General features: G+C 36.9%; 2 protein-coding genes across 3 annotated transcripts in view; one reads left to right on the top strand and one right to left on the bottom strand.

Moving 5' to 3' along the window:
• The window catches only part of ZBTB39 (zinc finger and BTB domain containing 39), a 614,376-nt gene that overhangs the window by 552,903 nt on the left and 45,822 nt on the right, over positions 1-15,651 (top strand). The gene's annotated exons all lie outside the window — the stretch shown is intronic.
• The window catches only part of LOC122811659 (G-protein coupled receptor 182-like), a 90,483-nt gene continuing 82,104 nt past the window's right edge, over positions 7,273-15,651 (bottom strand). The window contains exon 3 of the mRNA XM_044083651.1: positions 7,273-14,829. Coding sequence (XP_043939586.1) covers positions 13,872-14,829 — 958 coding nt within the window. The 3' untranslated portion in view covers positions 7,273-13,871. The remainder of the gene's footprint in view (positions 14,830-15,651) is intronic.

The following is a 15,651-nucleotide window of genomic DNA, read 5'->3' as shown; positions in this document are numbered from 1 at the left end:
CAGACCGGAGTTCTGCTGTGGCGACCCCTAACCGGGAAAAGCCAAAAGACACAAACAAACAGAATTCCCTGATAATATACTGTCACATTTGTTTTGTAAGTGGTTGTCCAGCAGATGCAGACAATTCAGCATCCCATGCTCTGTTGTACATCCTGTACATGCATTCTAAATCTTCTTACAGAATTCCCTGATAATAAATTTTATGATCTATATATTTACTTAGCCACATATCATCTTTCAGATCTCTTTTTGACTCTCACCTGTCTTCTTTATTTTGTCTATCTCTTTCCCTCAAACTATTACTTTCTTTCTCCATTGCCAAACTTAGTTCCATCAAAATACTTGTTCTTTTCCTTTCTTTTTATGGTGCATCACATACCTCAATCCATCTTAGACTCAGGGGTGGCTCGTGCTATAGGACTGCAGGACTGCAGCCCCCCCCACCTGTAGAAAGAAAAAAGAAAATAAAACAAAACCAAAATTGCGAGTCCCAGAACTCCACGCGTGCATGCCTGGAGTTCCTGGTACTCGCAGAACTCCAGACTGCTGTGTCAGGCAGTCCGGATAGGGGAGAAAGGCATCTCTGCCCTACAGCCCAGAAGTCTGTGCGGTGATGACCGCATAGAAAAGAAGGACACTGGACTGCATCGTCTGCAGCCTGGAGCCTCTAGCCTACTCTCATGGGGAAAACCAGCCAGCCAGGAGAACCGGAAACTAGCCATTAGCTTGTGTGGGCTGAGGAGACTGCTTTTACTGTGTTGTGGGACCGAGGAGACTGGAACTAATTCAGGACTGCTGCTTTTTAGCTGCTCTGTGATGGAGGAGACTGCGTTTTAGCCACTATGGGACCTTCAGGTACTGCTTTTACTGTGTAATGGGACTGAGGAGACTGGAACTAATTCAGGACTGTTGCTTTTTAGCCACTCCGCAACCGAGGTGCATTTTAGCCGCTATGGGACCTTCAGGTTGTGTGTGTGTGTGTGTGTGTGTGTGTGTGTGTGTGTGTGTGTGTGTGTGTGTGTGTGTGTGTGTGTGTGTGTGTGTGTGTAAAATGCCCTAGTTGCTATATACTGGTGGCTAGAGAGAACACATGGTGGTGAGTAGAGAATACCTCAGGCTTGAACCCTGTACCTTGGGTGCAGGTGGCAAGGGCCTGAATTCCCTAACCACCACCATTTGTAAAAAAATTGCAGATTTTTGCCTCATATTTGTTCTGTCCCTCATAAAATCTGTGGTTTTTGTATGTTTGTTTTCCTTGCAAAGTCAGTAGTGCAGTGGTGCACTGGTAGCATTGTTGCCTGACAGCTACAGGTTCTCTGGTTTGATTATTGGCTGGGGTGCCTTCTGTGTGGAGTCTGCATGTCCTCCCATCTTACAAAGACATGTGTCTGGAGTGTTTCTCCCTGGGCCTCTGCTGAAAATTGGCTTTTGTTCCAAGTCAGACTTTCCTGGTTAACAAGTGTTAAATAAATAAAAATAACAGGCATTTGAATTTCAGACTTCATATTCTTCAGAAAGGATATGGTAACACAAAACCTTTTTATTCTAGCAATTTTCTAAGATTATAACAGGGATATTTGAAATGTGTCCCTATTTTTGGGAGTGTATTCCCCCATTATTGGCTTTGTCCAGGTTTTATGTGCTAAGGTTGAGAACTATGGTGAGAACTGAATTCACAGAATATGTTTGGGAGCTGTATTCCCCCATTACTGGCTTTGTCCATGTGTTTTTTGCTAAGAGGTTGAGAGCTATGGTGAGAACTGAATTCACTGCATATGTTTGGTAGCTTATTCCCCCATTATTGGCTTTGTTCAGGTGTTTTATGCTAACAGCTTGACAGCTATAGTGAGAACTGAATTCACTAAATGGTAGCCATTTAAGTTTCAGTCTTCCTCTCTTTCACTAAACAGCTGATTTGGCATAGTGGTATGTTGCTCTGACTGTTTTTTCACAGGGTCCCCTGGATTCAAGACTTGGCAGTGAAATGTATGGTGGTAACACAGCATTTTATTCTAGCAACTTTCCAACATTATACAAGCATTATTTAAAATGTGACCCTGTTTTTTTAGGCTTTTCTCCCCCCCAATAAATTTTGGCTTTTTCCAGATTTCTTCTGCTGCAAAGTTCAGAGATACAGCTGAGTGTCTAGTAGATTTTACAAGGAGCTGGAAGCTGCAGGGGAACAAAAGTTTAGTGCTGCTTATGCTGAGTCTGCTTGCATTGTTAATAACACAACAGGTAGTGTACTTGCTTTTGATACAGAAGGCTGTGGGTTCTACTCCCACAGTAAGTAGATGCATTGCTGATACTGTACTATGTTGTAAAGGGGTGGATGCTGCAGTCCTTTTTGGTGAAGATACCTGGTAACTATGAACCTGTTATCAATTTGCCATCCATTACCTATTGCACTGTTACTACCTTATTTTTTTAATGCAACATAGGCAATTTATTCCTCAAGGGCAACAAGCACTTTATTTGTAAATTAAACAATGACATATAAAGTTGTTTGCTAGCAGCAACCTCTTCATTAGTTACAGATTTCTTTAATGTGGAATTATTTAGATGACTTACTTCTTCAGAGATTGTGCATATTTACTGATACTGGTGCACTGTAGAAGTTTGAGTAGACTTTTATGATGGAAATGTTCTGAATTGGGCAGTTTTGTCATTATTGGTGCATGCATTTTGTTTCATTGTTTACTGGAAAAATGTTCAAAACAATAAATGTAAAATGCTCTCTAACAACTGTACTGTATTGTACAAGGAATATAATTTAATACAATCAGGAAGGTGTATCAAAGAGCACGTGTATGCTTCATGTTCAAGGGGCCTATGATTTGAAAACAGCCCAAAGTTAATCTTTATCTGCCATTGGCAAAATGTATTTTCTTTGAATGTGGGTTTCAATGCTGTTTCAATAAATGTGAGTTTCAAGGGTAGAGAAGTTTTAATGCTAGGTCTATTTTCATTGTAAGGATGCATTGCTTTGTTTAGCAGATATCTATTAGTGTTTGTGCTGTAAAATGCAAAATAAAACTTTCAAATGAAATCCAAATCATCTCAGAAGTAAAGCAGTATGCACATTACAGTGTTTATGGTAAATGGGGCAAAATAACCAAGGAATGGGACATTGGAATGACTCCAGGGGGGATGTTCCAATCGACCATGATTTTGTGAAGAGGGAAGGGCAGCAAACTCAAAGACAGCCCCGGCTGAACTATACCTGTCAACTGTCCAGATTTTTGCAGAATGAATAGATTTTTGCTTCTTATTTTTGGTTTGTTCCTCATAAAATTTGTGGTTTTCTGACAAATCATTTAGGTATGAAGTCACTAAATAATGACAGACATTGAGTTTCAGACTTCATAACCTTCAGAAAAATGCATGCTAAAGCAAGACTGGTTATTCTATCAAATGTCTTAAGTTTATACAAGAGCAATTTTTAGTACTGTTTGTATGTTCCCCCAATATATTTTGCCTTGTCCAGATTTCCGGCATTAAGAGGTTGAGAGGTACCTGCAAATAAATTGCTTTACAGAATTAGGAATATCCAAACCTCTCAACTGTCCCCAGTTTTGGCTCAAAATGTTGCTCTCCCCCTAATAATCCCTCCGCAAAATGGCAATTTGGGAAGAAAACATGGAGGGTTTACAATTATAAATAACTGTAATGATCAGAGTTATAGATTGCTTTTATTTCAGAAATGCACGTAAATGCTCTTATTTTGTCAGCTGCTCAAGTTAACAGTACTAATATTAAAAAGGTGTCCCTTCTTTGACAGGTTCCCAGCAGTATTGTCTAGCAATTTTATATTTTTGCCTCACATTTTGGTCTGTTTTTCATAAAATTGTGGTTTTCTGGCAAATTAGTGGCAAATCATTAAAGATTGAAGTTAGGAAAAAAATGGCAGACATTTGAGTTTCACATTTCATACCCTTCAGAAAATTCATACTTATGCAAGACCTAAGAGCAATATTTAAAATTTGTCCTCATTTTTGGGACTGTGTCCCACTTCTATGTATGGCTTTGTTCAGATTTCTTGCTCTGAGGTTGAGAGGTATGAGTGTCAGAGCCATCACCGTCAGCCAGAGACATTTCAAATAGTGTCATACTTGTTGCTCCTCACTCCCCATTGTAGTGGCAATGGATGTGTCCAAGCAAGGCAAGGAGCAGTTATGCAGTACAAGTGTGCAGAGTATTCCCCCATCCAAGGTAGACCACAAGTGCGACCGTGGCTTTTCATCTGTCCTTGATTTTGCAGAATGTTCTGGTTTTCTGTCATATTTTTATACTGTTGATTTATGATTATTATTTAGAAAATGCATGCTGTCCCAGTGCCCTGTTGCTCTGTGGTTAAGTAGCAGTGCTTTAATGACCATCAGGTAAGCTTGTCGGAGATTGTAAGATGCAAGAAAGCTTTAATAAGCATACTGTTAAATAATTACCAACACTGAAAGACTTTTTGTTGTTGCCATGCAGAGAATATTTACATAACTAGATAACGTATAAGCCTTAGGTATTAAAATACATATGACAGTATTTGTAATAAAGGACAGGATTACAGTATGTTCAGAAGCTCATTACATTTGTTGGAGACTTACAGTCATCTTTGCAGGCTTTACCCGTAAACTAAACAGAATGCCAATCTATCATGTGTGGTCCATAACTTGTGCAGTAATCCTTTAAATAATTTATCTTGAGCTTGTTTCTTGTTTGCTGTTCATTTTTTACTTTGATCATGTCTTCACCATGAAACAAGTAGACAGTTGTTGTCAGGTAGCAGGTCTTTTTTGGATAAGAAACATTTTTACAAGTGGGGGTATCACAGAGATTGCTACTTTCAGCATGTTACTTGGTCATTTTATAAAGCTGAATATAAATTATAATTAGAACTGCAGTGCAAGGAGAAGTGGTTTGAGTTGAGCACTGCTTTTTTTATACTTGATTTTGACTGGCATTCCAGTAATGTATTTAAAAAGTAATTTATTTTTTCATGCCTCACAACCTTTGTGTTTCCATCTAGATATTAAGTAAGTCATGTAACCAATGCATTGAAATATTTTCTTCTTCTACACTTCATTTTGTCTTGATTGGACTCTCGTAATGACAGTTTGGCACTCAGGGCAGCATATTTAATTAAAGTTCTAGTTGTAGTTTTGAGCATAGCTCCACCCCTTTCTGTTTGACCACACCCCTTCCCATTGACACTACCCATTCAGCTGTCTCCTGCAGCTCTCCTTTAATTTGAAGTCACAAGCCGCCACTGCTAGACTTAGACTTAAGTCACTGTAAAAATTCTGTCACATTTGTTTTGTAAGTGGTTGTCCAGCAGATGCAGACAATCCTGCTTTCCATGCTCTGTTGTACATCCTTTTTTAATTGGCATCCAATCATTTTGGCTGACTTTCTCATTGTTCTCTATATTCACTTGTTTCTCATTTCCCAGTATTGGAAGCTGGAGGTGAAACCCACTTTTTAATTAGTTGATGAGTAGAACAGGTAGAGCCTTACAAACCCCTAAAATAGATGGTTTGAAAAGACTTGTGTTTGTTTGGGCCTTTCGGCTTTTCCCGGTCAGGGGTCGCCACAGCGGAACTCCAGTCTCTAGCTGAGAATCGAATCGGACAGCGTCTTACTGTGAGGCGACAACGCTACCACAGCACCACCACCGCGGAAGGATGTCAAAACTTGCTGGATATTGAAATTCATTTGTCCACTTGTTTATGCATATGTCAGCTACTGAGATATACTAATTATTCTAGGAGGTTTAGAATTTTAGAATTTTTGCATGAAATAGTTTGCATACATATTTTTATACTCCTTGTAGACTAATTAAAATGCAACAAGCAGTGAATTCTCTGTGTTTGACACTTGAGACATGGGATTAGAGAACATGTGAACATATACTGTGGTTCTGTTATTAATTATATACATTTAAAAGAGGAATGAAAACTATTTTGTATGGGATGCTTGGTGGAAAATGCTGCAGTTTGGTAGATTAATACATGCAATTAAGTATGAAAAGGCTGTTTTAAATATTGTTATGACATTTGCATGAAAAGCTATAACTACTAAATGTAAGATAGTTGCATCACGATCTGGTGAGGGTATATCACTGCTAATGCATGACTTACATCCCAATCAAAAGTGTACTATGAAGTATCCTGGAATAAATATGTCAATAGTTTGCTGTCTTAGTTAATGTATAAACACTCAGTTTGGGTTAAGCAGGATTTCATGTTGCAGAAGAGGACTGGATTATATCAGCACATTCATCATTGTAAATTAACTAATATTTTAATTTTGTATGAAGAAGAAGGGAGGGGAGTTAGGGACTTGCCCACATCGTCTCTTGTTCCTGTTGTTATGTTATTATTTGTACTTTTTCTCTGTGAATTAACTTATGTTATGTGAAGCCTGATTATATTCTGTTAAAAAGTTATTCTAAAATTTGCTAGTTAACAATTTAAACTATATTGGTGTAATAATGTCAGACAGAAGATAAATGTAATTTGATTATTGCATTTTAGTATCATTATGAATATGTGACCAATGTATAGGAACCCATATACACCAGGGGGGTATTCAGAAATGAATAGCACTGACAAAGCACAATCAAGTAGGTTTTAAGCATTCACAGTTTCACAGAATAAGGATTATGTAGCTAGCTACTTATTTAAACTAAATGTTATTGCACTTAGTATAATAACATTTAGTTTAGTTGCACATCCAGACCCATTCCATGAAACATGGAAAGTTAAAAAAAAAACATTATATCGTGCTGAGTAGTACTTTGCTGGCACTTCTCATTTCTGAAAATCCCTGAATATGTCCCAGAGAGTTTAGAAATTGCTGCCTAGGACAGAGGTATGTGTGAAATGGAATTGATTTTGAAATTGCATAAGAATATCAGTAAAGAGTTGTCTGACAAAAATGTAATCAGCTTCTCAGAAATCCCAAATTCTACATGCATTTTTCAGCATCTGTCCTTTTCCCATATGTGTGCAGTGACAATATGGCAGTGACTTCATAGCAGTGAACGGTATAGTCCGCTCTTATATCAGTATGTATTCATTGCTTGGATTATTTTTTTAGTGAAGGAGGATTTTGACAAGGATACCAGGTAAAGTATTTAACTATCAAGAGTAAAACATAAGATATATATAAAAAAAAACTTTAGTGGATTAAAATGCAGTTCAAAGTACAAATGGTTGACAGTGAATATCAGAAAATGAAATTAAATAAATAAATAATATAGCAACACCAAATTGGTACTATTTAAAACTTTAATAACCAATACACAAATTGAGCAAGATAAGCTTTTGAACAGATGTGTCTTTCTAAAAGTCACATGAAGTAAAAAAGCTGCAATATGTGACATACTCCTGTATGCAAACAGATCACTTACTTTGTAATAACAGACAGTATCTGAACCTTAGTCTTGGCTAATTCCTCTTAGTTATAGGAAAGATTTGATGGAAAAAGAATAATTTAACATCTTCCCCAAGACACATTTAATTCACATTACCACCTTGACTCTGAATGTGCTAACAGATCTAAATACTTTCCAGAAAAAGTATTTTTAAATAAAAATTGAAAAAAAACATAACTACAATTAAGATCAGAATCCTGCATGTGTGTGCATAGGGTATTGCTATAATCACTTTTCTGTATAGCTTGAAGATGTTCTGTAATATATATAAGTAACAGTCTGTCCATCTTTCCTACATATAAGCACCACATTTGATATGCAGTGACCATATATAAAACACTTTTTTCTATATCCAGATGTAAACATTTCTTTGCACATCCATATATTTGCAAGTGTGACATAAATAAGATATAAAAGTGCATTTTAATTTGATAAAACTGTCTTGTTTGCTAATATTACTTTTAACAATCTCTTTTAAGTTGTGTAACTCTTGTAAGAAAAACATTGACAATCAGCCATCACTGTAGCAACCTTGTAGTTGGTTAGAAGCAAAGACCAATTATTCTTAATTACATTCTCAACCATTGTATGAACAGGTGAATATCTCAGCACAAATTATATGTCATCGCTCTTGAAATCTGAAGGATGCATTTCAATAACCTCACCAGGCTGAACACATGGCATAAAGTATTCCATTTTAACTATACACAGACAGGAGAGGCAGTAGTTTCCAGTATTTATTCAGGGCAATCTATCTTAAGAAAATAATCTTTCATATTAGCCCTAAACTATTTTGTATTGTACATCACCCATAAAAGCTGACTTGTATGGACATTATTTTTAATATGATTTAGATGAGCACATCTATATGTTAGAAAGCTAATAATAACTGATTTTCTAAATAATGTTGTTCTACTATGACCATCAGACTTGTAGACTAACAAAGCCAAAAATTCTAATCATACACAGTCATCTTTTCAAACCTAAGGTGTGTATAACAATCAGTAAGGGTGTTTAAAAAAGCATAATTACAAATATGCTGTGCATTACATTTGACCAACAGAGTGCAAAATAGGTTACATCCTATGTAAAATTTCAAAATTAACTAAATAAGCCTATATATTCTTTAGAAGCAAAATGCACACATGCATATAAAGGCATATCCAATAACTTCAAATAATGGACATCTTAAAAAAACAAGTAATAAATTTGCAAAATTCAATAAGCATTTCATTTTCATGATGGAGGTCTGTTATATTAAAGTTAAAAAAAAGTAGTATGGGATCATTAAATCAGTACTATCTGAAATTTCATTACACATTCTAACATTTTGTTTTATATGACCTAAAGGACACAACTGTTCAAATGCTTATTGTATTTATTTATAAATTGGTTATTAAAGTTTTACCACCATATTTATAAACATATTAAGCACTCAGGTAAAACAGTTGTGCGCACAGTGTTTAGTATGAGGTCATGTCATTAGCATGGCAAAAACATGGATCACATTAATGACATGGCTACACAATATTTCCATGAATCACACATTTATGTATAATATGCATTAGTAGAGGGTTATAAATGCTTTGTTTGCCTGTAGGGGGTGATCATATTAAGCACATTAAAGGTGCAGACTGTACACCACAGTGTGTGTCTATTTTTTTTAAGGGGGTGGCCAGCAAACAGCACAGGGGGGCATGAGAGAAAGTCTTCTGCAGATCACTGCCATATGCATTCATCCACAGTTATAGAAATGTGTGATTCATAAAAAAAAATTAGCTTATTACAAATCATGGGTAAAAGTAATTCTTGAAACTGTTTACCTCCATGCCCATAACTTCAGATTGCACAGCTCTGACATATATAGTAATGAGGATCAAGTTGACTAAGTGTTCCCATTGATGGGAGCTCAGCTGTGTCACTGTATGTAGGGTGGGACAGTTGTGGTTGTGGCTGTGTGTTTGTGTGTAGTCTGTCTGCACAAGAATGTGCCTCTGCATCCAATTATTAAAAGCTGTGTTTTAGCCAATGTCATTCCAATCTAATGATAATGTCATTGCTATGTTGTGCTGAGTAGCACATCACCATGTTTTGCACTTCAGGAGCTGAGCTGCAGCGGTTTGCAGTGAATATTCACAACTACATCTCTCTAGTCGCCTATCTCTACTCCACAGTATAGCCTACAATTCACAGGCTTATGAGTCATGGACGTTGCTACTGATTCCCCTTTTGGATATACCCTGCATATCTGGACTTCTCTTTATACATGGTTGTATTTTATGTTATTACTCCATTGTGCATGGGTCCCTTTATCAAACATTCAAGGTTCTGATATGTGGTTCTACCAGTTTAACTCCACACCATGTTTATGGGCCCAATCTTAAATGTTACCAGTTCAGTGCTTTTGTTTTTTAATCATTAATATAACATCTTTCCATCTGTAAGCATGTATCTTATATCATTTGAACCATGAAAGCAAATATACCTGCAAGATATAATGACTATCTCATTAAATGCAGCAAATGTCACAAGGTGCTGTACTTTAAAGCCATTGAGAGAAACAAGATACATTCCTTGCACAAATGTTTAGAAACCTCATAGACCACAGACTTGTACATACGTTTTATTTAATGTTTGGCTATAAACATTGCTTGGCAGAATCATGCATACTACACAGATATAGAATTGTTTTGCAAAAATAATTTTATATCATGCATAATGTTGCCTTTACCAGCATAATCAAATTCATTGGTTTTTATTTATGTGCCTGTACACTGTTTACCAGTTTCTAAACAGCAGCTTTGACACATGTCATAAAATATTCTATCAAAGAGCGGGACTTGTAGCATAAAACAATATTTACTATTAGACTTGTTGAGCTGAAGTCTACAGCCATCCCATGTGAACACAAGTAATTGTTGGGTGATTATCAGCTGAAATGTCAGATTTTATTCAACTTTCTGAGACAGTATAACTGTAAAATCTTTCCTGTATATCCTTTTATTGCACTATTTAAGGGCAGTACTGAAAGCTGCCTATATATGATGCATGTACTTTAGAAAGTATGATTGTTTTTGATGTAATGTACTTTAGAGCCTATTCAGACTCATTGGTTCCTGTTCACTTTACTGAAACATGCCTTCTTGATGCTCATTTAGGGACTGTCACTAACAAGTCTTAGAATATCAAATGGTTACCTGATTTATCACAATCATGTGATGTGTATTTGCCAAAGGGGATACAGAATTTCACTGTGACATTGTCAGTGTAGCATAGTTGTTTGTAGATAACTAGGTATAACACACTGAAATAAAAAATGAGTTTTGAGTTTTTGTATGCCTTTATCCTAATTTAAGTACTCTGGAACTGCTCCACGGTACTTTCATTCACAAGTTAGTGCCTCTTTGAACATATGTTTTGATATATGCACAAGCACAGGGAGGCAATCCTCATAAACTGAAGGAGAGCTAGAGGCGTTACAAATCCAAGTGATGTCTGCTTATGACGCCACCCCCTCCCTGGCTGAATTAAAAGATTACTGGAAGGCATCAAATGGCTGCATGATTTTTTGAGTGGCTGAGAAGTGAACAACTTTATCTTTTCCTGTCCTTCCTATACTTAGGAAATTTGTAATCAGGTTCACAGATTTGTTGTTTTTACATTAATCCACAGAAAAACTTTCCTTGGAGCATACCATATGTTAGCAGAATCCATGTTCTTATTTACATCTGGCACTGTTTTTCTTTGAATCCAAGCAATGCCTTTTTATATCATGTAATGTTCTACTAACCTAAGCTATGTATTTCCTTGTTGTGGGCCGCATGCTAACTTAGTCTAATGTTTCATTCTCCAAGGTCAGACTTTGACTTAACTCATCTCCTTACCTAACTCAGTCAAGCTGTTCATGCTTCGTGAAGGCCAGGCAAAGTCTTGGCCATATTCATAACTAACCATACAAAATTATGCACTCCACAATAACTCAAAATGTTCTTTTCCTTCCTCTATGTTATGTTTTCTGTTTTCTTAAGCCAAGCCATACATTTATTTTAATGTATGACTTGTTACATCTAAAGACTGTCTGCACACTCCTTGTGCTAATCTGAGTCATGTATTCAGTTAAGATAAGCCATACACTACCTTAACCCAGGCAGTGCCTTGCTCTTACTTTGGCCATTCCTGTCTTCAGTTAGTCCATTCCTTTCTTCAGTTCAGACTTGCAATCTCCAAACTTAGGCTATATCTTTCTGTACACCAGGCTATGTTCAGTTCATAACTGTGATATGTTCTTGCTTCGGGTAGTCCTTCTCCTCATCTCACTAACATATTTTCCTTACCCCAGGCCAGCAGCTGGTTAGTCATAATTCAGTAAATTTTCTACCTATACTCAATCCAAAATCTGTCCTGGCTCATGGCATATCAACATTGCCTAGCCTCATATTTATTTTTTTGTAATTTATGTCTCATACTTTGTTCCTTTTTCATGTCATATCTGCTCCTATTCCAAAATCAAGTTCAGCTTTAAGCATGATCATGTATTTCCTTTTTCTCAAGCTGCACATAGTAAGATATAAAAGTGGGTCTCTTTACCAGGAGTGTTAAGTTTGATAATGGCTCTCTTCACCAAACAATATCACATGTTAACCTATACCATGCTCCATCATTAGAGAAATGACACACCTGATACCTCTGGCCATAACTTGTTTTACTTCTCATATCAGCTGGGACTTAAATGATCTTGGCCCATACCTTGCCTTAACCCTAACCACATTCTTCATAACATTATTTTTTTCCCTTTTCTTTTTCTGCCAGATCATTTTGTAACTTAATCCAATATATTTGTACTCCATACTAAGCCATTAAATAACTTAACCCAAGTAATTCATTTTCCCTGTATCAGGATATTTCTCCTCAAACTCCAGGCCATCTCCTTTTTTATTCTAAGTAGTACTTCCAGCTTGAACTACTTTGTACTATATTCTAACCCATACCGGCACCTGGCTTACCCTAAATCAAATCTCTTCTCATTCCCTATAAAACCTCTCTTTCCTTATACTAAGTTATTCTACAACCCAAATCCAAACCACCCCACAATATCAGAGGTCATGCCTCTTCATAATTCTTGCCCTGCCACTTTGAATACCTGCATGTTCTGCTGCCAAAATAATGCTTACTTATGTACAAATCATACTGTGCAGCATTTTAACTAAGGCAGCGACAATTTATATTCGTGTCATACTTGCCTTAACATAAGCCATGCTTCCCTTACCTTAGAGGAGCCCTAACCCAAAACCAGGCCTTGCTTTATCCCCAAGCAATATCTATTCTAACCTAACCTTTATGAATTCCTGACATATAAAACAAGAAGCTAACATAACCGTGTCTTGACCTGATTCTGTCTCCTCTTTCCCCATGTTCTGACTAGCAAAATCCGAGCTTTCTCCCAAATAACCTATCCCTTCCATAAATCCAATTCTTCTTGCCATGCCAGGGACTGTGGTGCACCAAAAATTCAGCCTTGTTCTATGATATTCATGCCAACCCCCTTCTAATCCATACAGTGACTAGTCCTACCCATATTAATCATGCATCCCTAACATAATCCTTGATCTTTCCTTGAAATAACTCAGTGCTTGAAAATTGTGTAAGACTGTTATTTTTGTACAGTGATCTACAAATATAGTGTGCATTACATTTGAGCACATTTTTTTAATTAAATGCAACAGTGACCATTACACAGTAAATAGAGTGGTGGTGCTTCTGCCTTTTTATGCTAGTGTCACAGGTTTTGTTGTGATCCTGTATCCATGGAGGATGTTTGGAGTAAGGGACTAACAACTATCTTTAAACATATTCTCCTTCCCATTTTGATGGTGGATGGGTACAATGTTCCAGTGCAGTCAGAGCACTTAATAACATTCAGGTGATATGATTTAACAGTATAGCAGACGCTATTCAATACAGAATGCAGGAACTTTCTGACATGTACAGAGGTCAGTGTCATGATCACGGCCAGCATTCCTGTAAGGATGGCAGGAAGGAACAAAGAGGAAAGTTAGACTTTATCTGACAAGGTGATTAGTGACCTTCACAGAGCTAAGCTACCACTTCAGATATCTCCAAGTTTTAATCCATTGCTCAGTCCATCATGGACAAGCTAGGAAGGAACTGGGGAGAGATGCAAAAGAAGAGGTTAAATGAACTAGCTACTGGCAAGATAAATAATCATCCTAGGATAAAGGATCAAGGGGTAAAAAAATCAGATGTGCTTAATACTATTAGAATTATTTTTCCCATAATGAAGCAATTCATACCACTTACTTTGCCCAAAAAAGAATTGTGCATACAGCTGCTGTCTCTTGAAACTGGAGATTATACTTACAAAGGTCACTAGCTTAGCAACATCCAGTTACATACACCAATTTTTAAAATATAGTTCTTCTTATGTTATGACCACAGAATGCCTAGTGCTTGATGTTGATGATTCCTTTGCTTTCTTGTTGGTCAGATGTTCTTTGGGGACGAACCTAACAACAGACCTAAGTAAGTTATTTCTGAAACCCTTACTCAGAAAGTTATACAGAATAGGATTGAGCACACAGTGCAACAAGGAGATGCATTCAACAATTGAGTACAAGTAATACAAGACAATCGCAACATTACAAGAATGGCTCCAAAGCACTTCATCTACACCGATTAGGAAAATTATCATGTGCCGTGGCAACCAACATACGATAAAAGCAATCACATAGGCATATAGAATTTTGTAGGATTTCTGACTCTTTAGATTGCTGTTAGATTTAATAGCTCTTGCAATTAAAATATTCAGGATCAAAATTATTGGAAATGGTATGAAAAACCCAGCAAAGACAGTAAGAAATGTAGTTACTACTACCCAAGTTTCATATGTATCTAGAGGTGGCATGTAAAAACAACCTGCATCTTCCCAGACCATTAAATCTACATGAATGTTTTCTGGCACTGATAGAACTATAGCTAAAACCCATATGCAGCCACAAATGATCTTACGGTTCCTTTCTTGATTTGTACTTGAGGCCTGCGTTGGCAAGACCATTAGTCGGTATCTTTCAATGGTCATGCATGTCAAAAAGAACACACTGCTGAACATATCAACTAAATAAATGAAATAGATGAACTTGCAAAGAAAGCGTCCCCAAAGCCAAACATGCTCCAGAACAACATCCATTATCCAGAAAGGGACTGTCAAAATGAGGACAAGATCTGCAATGGCCATATTTAAGATATAGAAGCTGACACTTTCCTTGGCATGTCTCTTCCTCCAGTTCACCCATACCACAATGAGATTCTCAATGAGTCCCACCACAAAAATGAAGAGGTACAACAGGAAGACGACAACTTTCCTGGCTTTCTCATCTAAACTTAAATAGAAGAAAAACAGTTTAATTCACCACATTAACTCATAACATATTTTGCTTATAAAGTTTTATTAGATAAAGCAGATGCCAATCAAACATAAATACATTTAATCAATAGCTATTAGCATATATATATTTGTTTTGTTACAACACTATTACAGTGCCATGCAATTAAAGGGGCAACTTCTTAGCCACCAGTCACCCTTGTTTTTAAAATGTCTTAGACATGATCTTGGGGGTGGGGGGGAAGATACATGTATACAGCTTGTGGAGTTTGATCTGACAGTCCAGTGACCTAGGTCTGGAAGAAGACTTTGGCCATAAGAGGTCTGGCTTAAGGGCAGAGACCTGTGTTAGGTCACATCTCAGTAGATACTGTAGGTATTGCAGTACATACTGACTTATCAGAATAAAGGAATACAGACAGTGGCAAGAATAAACATTCTGCCTCTGTCATAGTACATGTACTTCTCACCACCCAAGACACTCCAACCCACTTTTAAACACTTGGCCTTGTGCTTACCTTCTGCAAATTTTTACTTGTTGACAAGTCATGAGTGACAGCCTGGGAGGCCTGCACGCTTAACACGTTAGTTTGCAGGTTTACTCACCCACAGCCAAAATGAAAGAACTCAGTATGAGTGGCACAATAAAAAAAGTGTATGACTGTTATGCATTGTATATGAAATGGTTTGAATATTACATTTATCTTATACCCTGATATATTTTATACAAAGAGCAATATTTCTTGCCAATGTTAAGTGCCTTAAAAAGTAGGACTTCCTGCATGACTATTGCATTCATTTACTCCATATACAACTAAAG

The sequence above is a fragment of the Protopterus annectens genome, chromosome 9.part0, assembly GCF_019279795.1.
Source record: "Protopterus annectens isolate FY-2018-M chromosome 9.part0, PAN1.0, whole genome shotgun sequence".
Lineage (NCBI taxonomy): Eukaryota > Metazoa > Chordata > Ceratodontiformes > Protopteridae > Protopterus > Protopterus annectens.
This window is presented reverse-complemented; position numbering and strand designations above follow the sequence as displayed.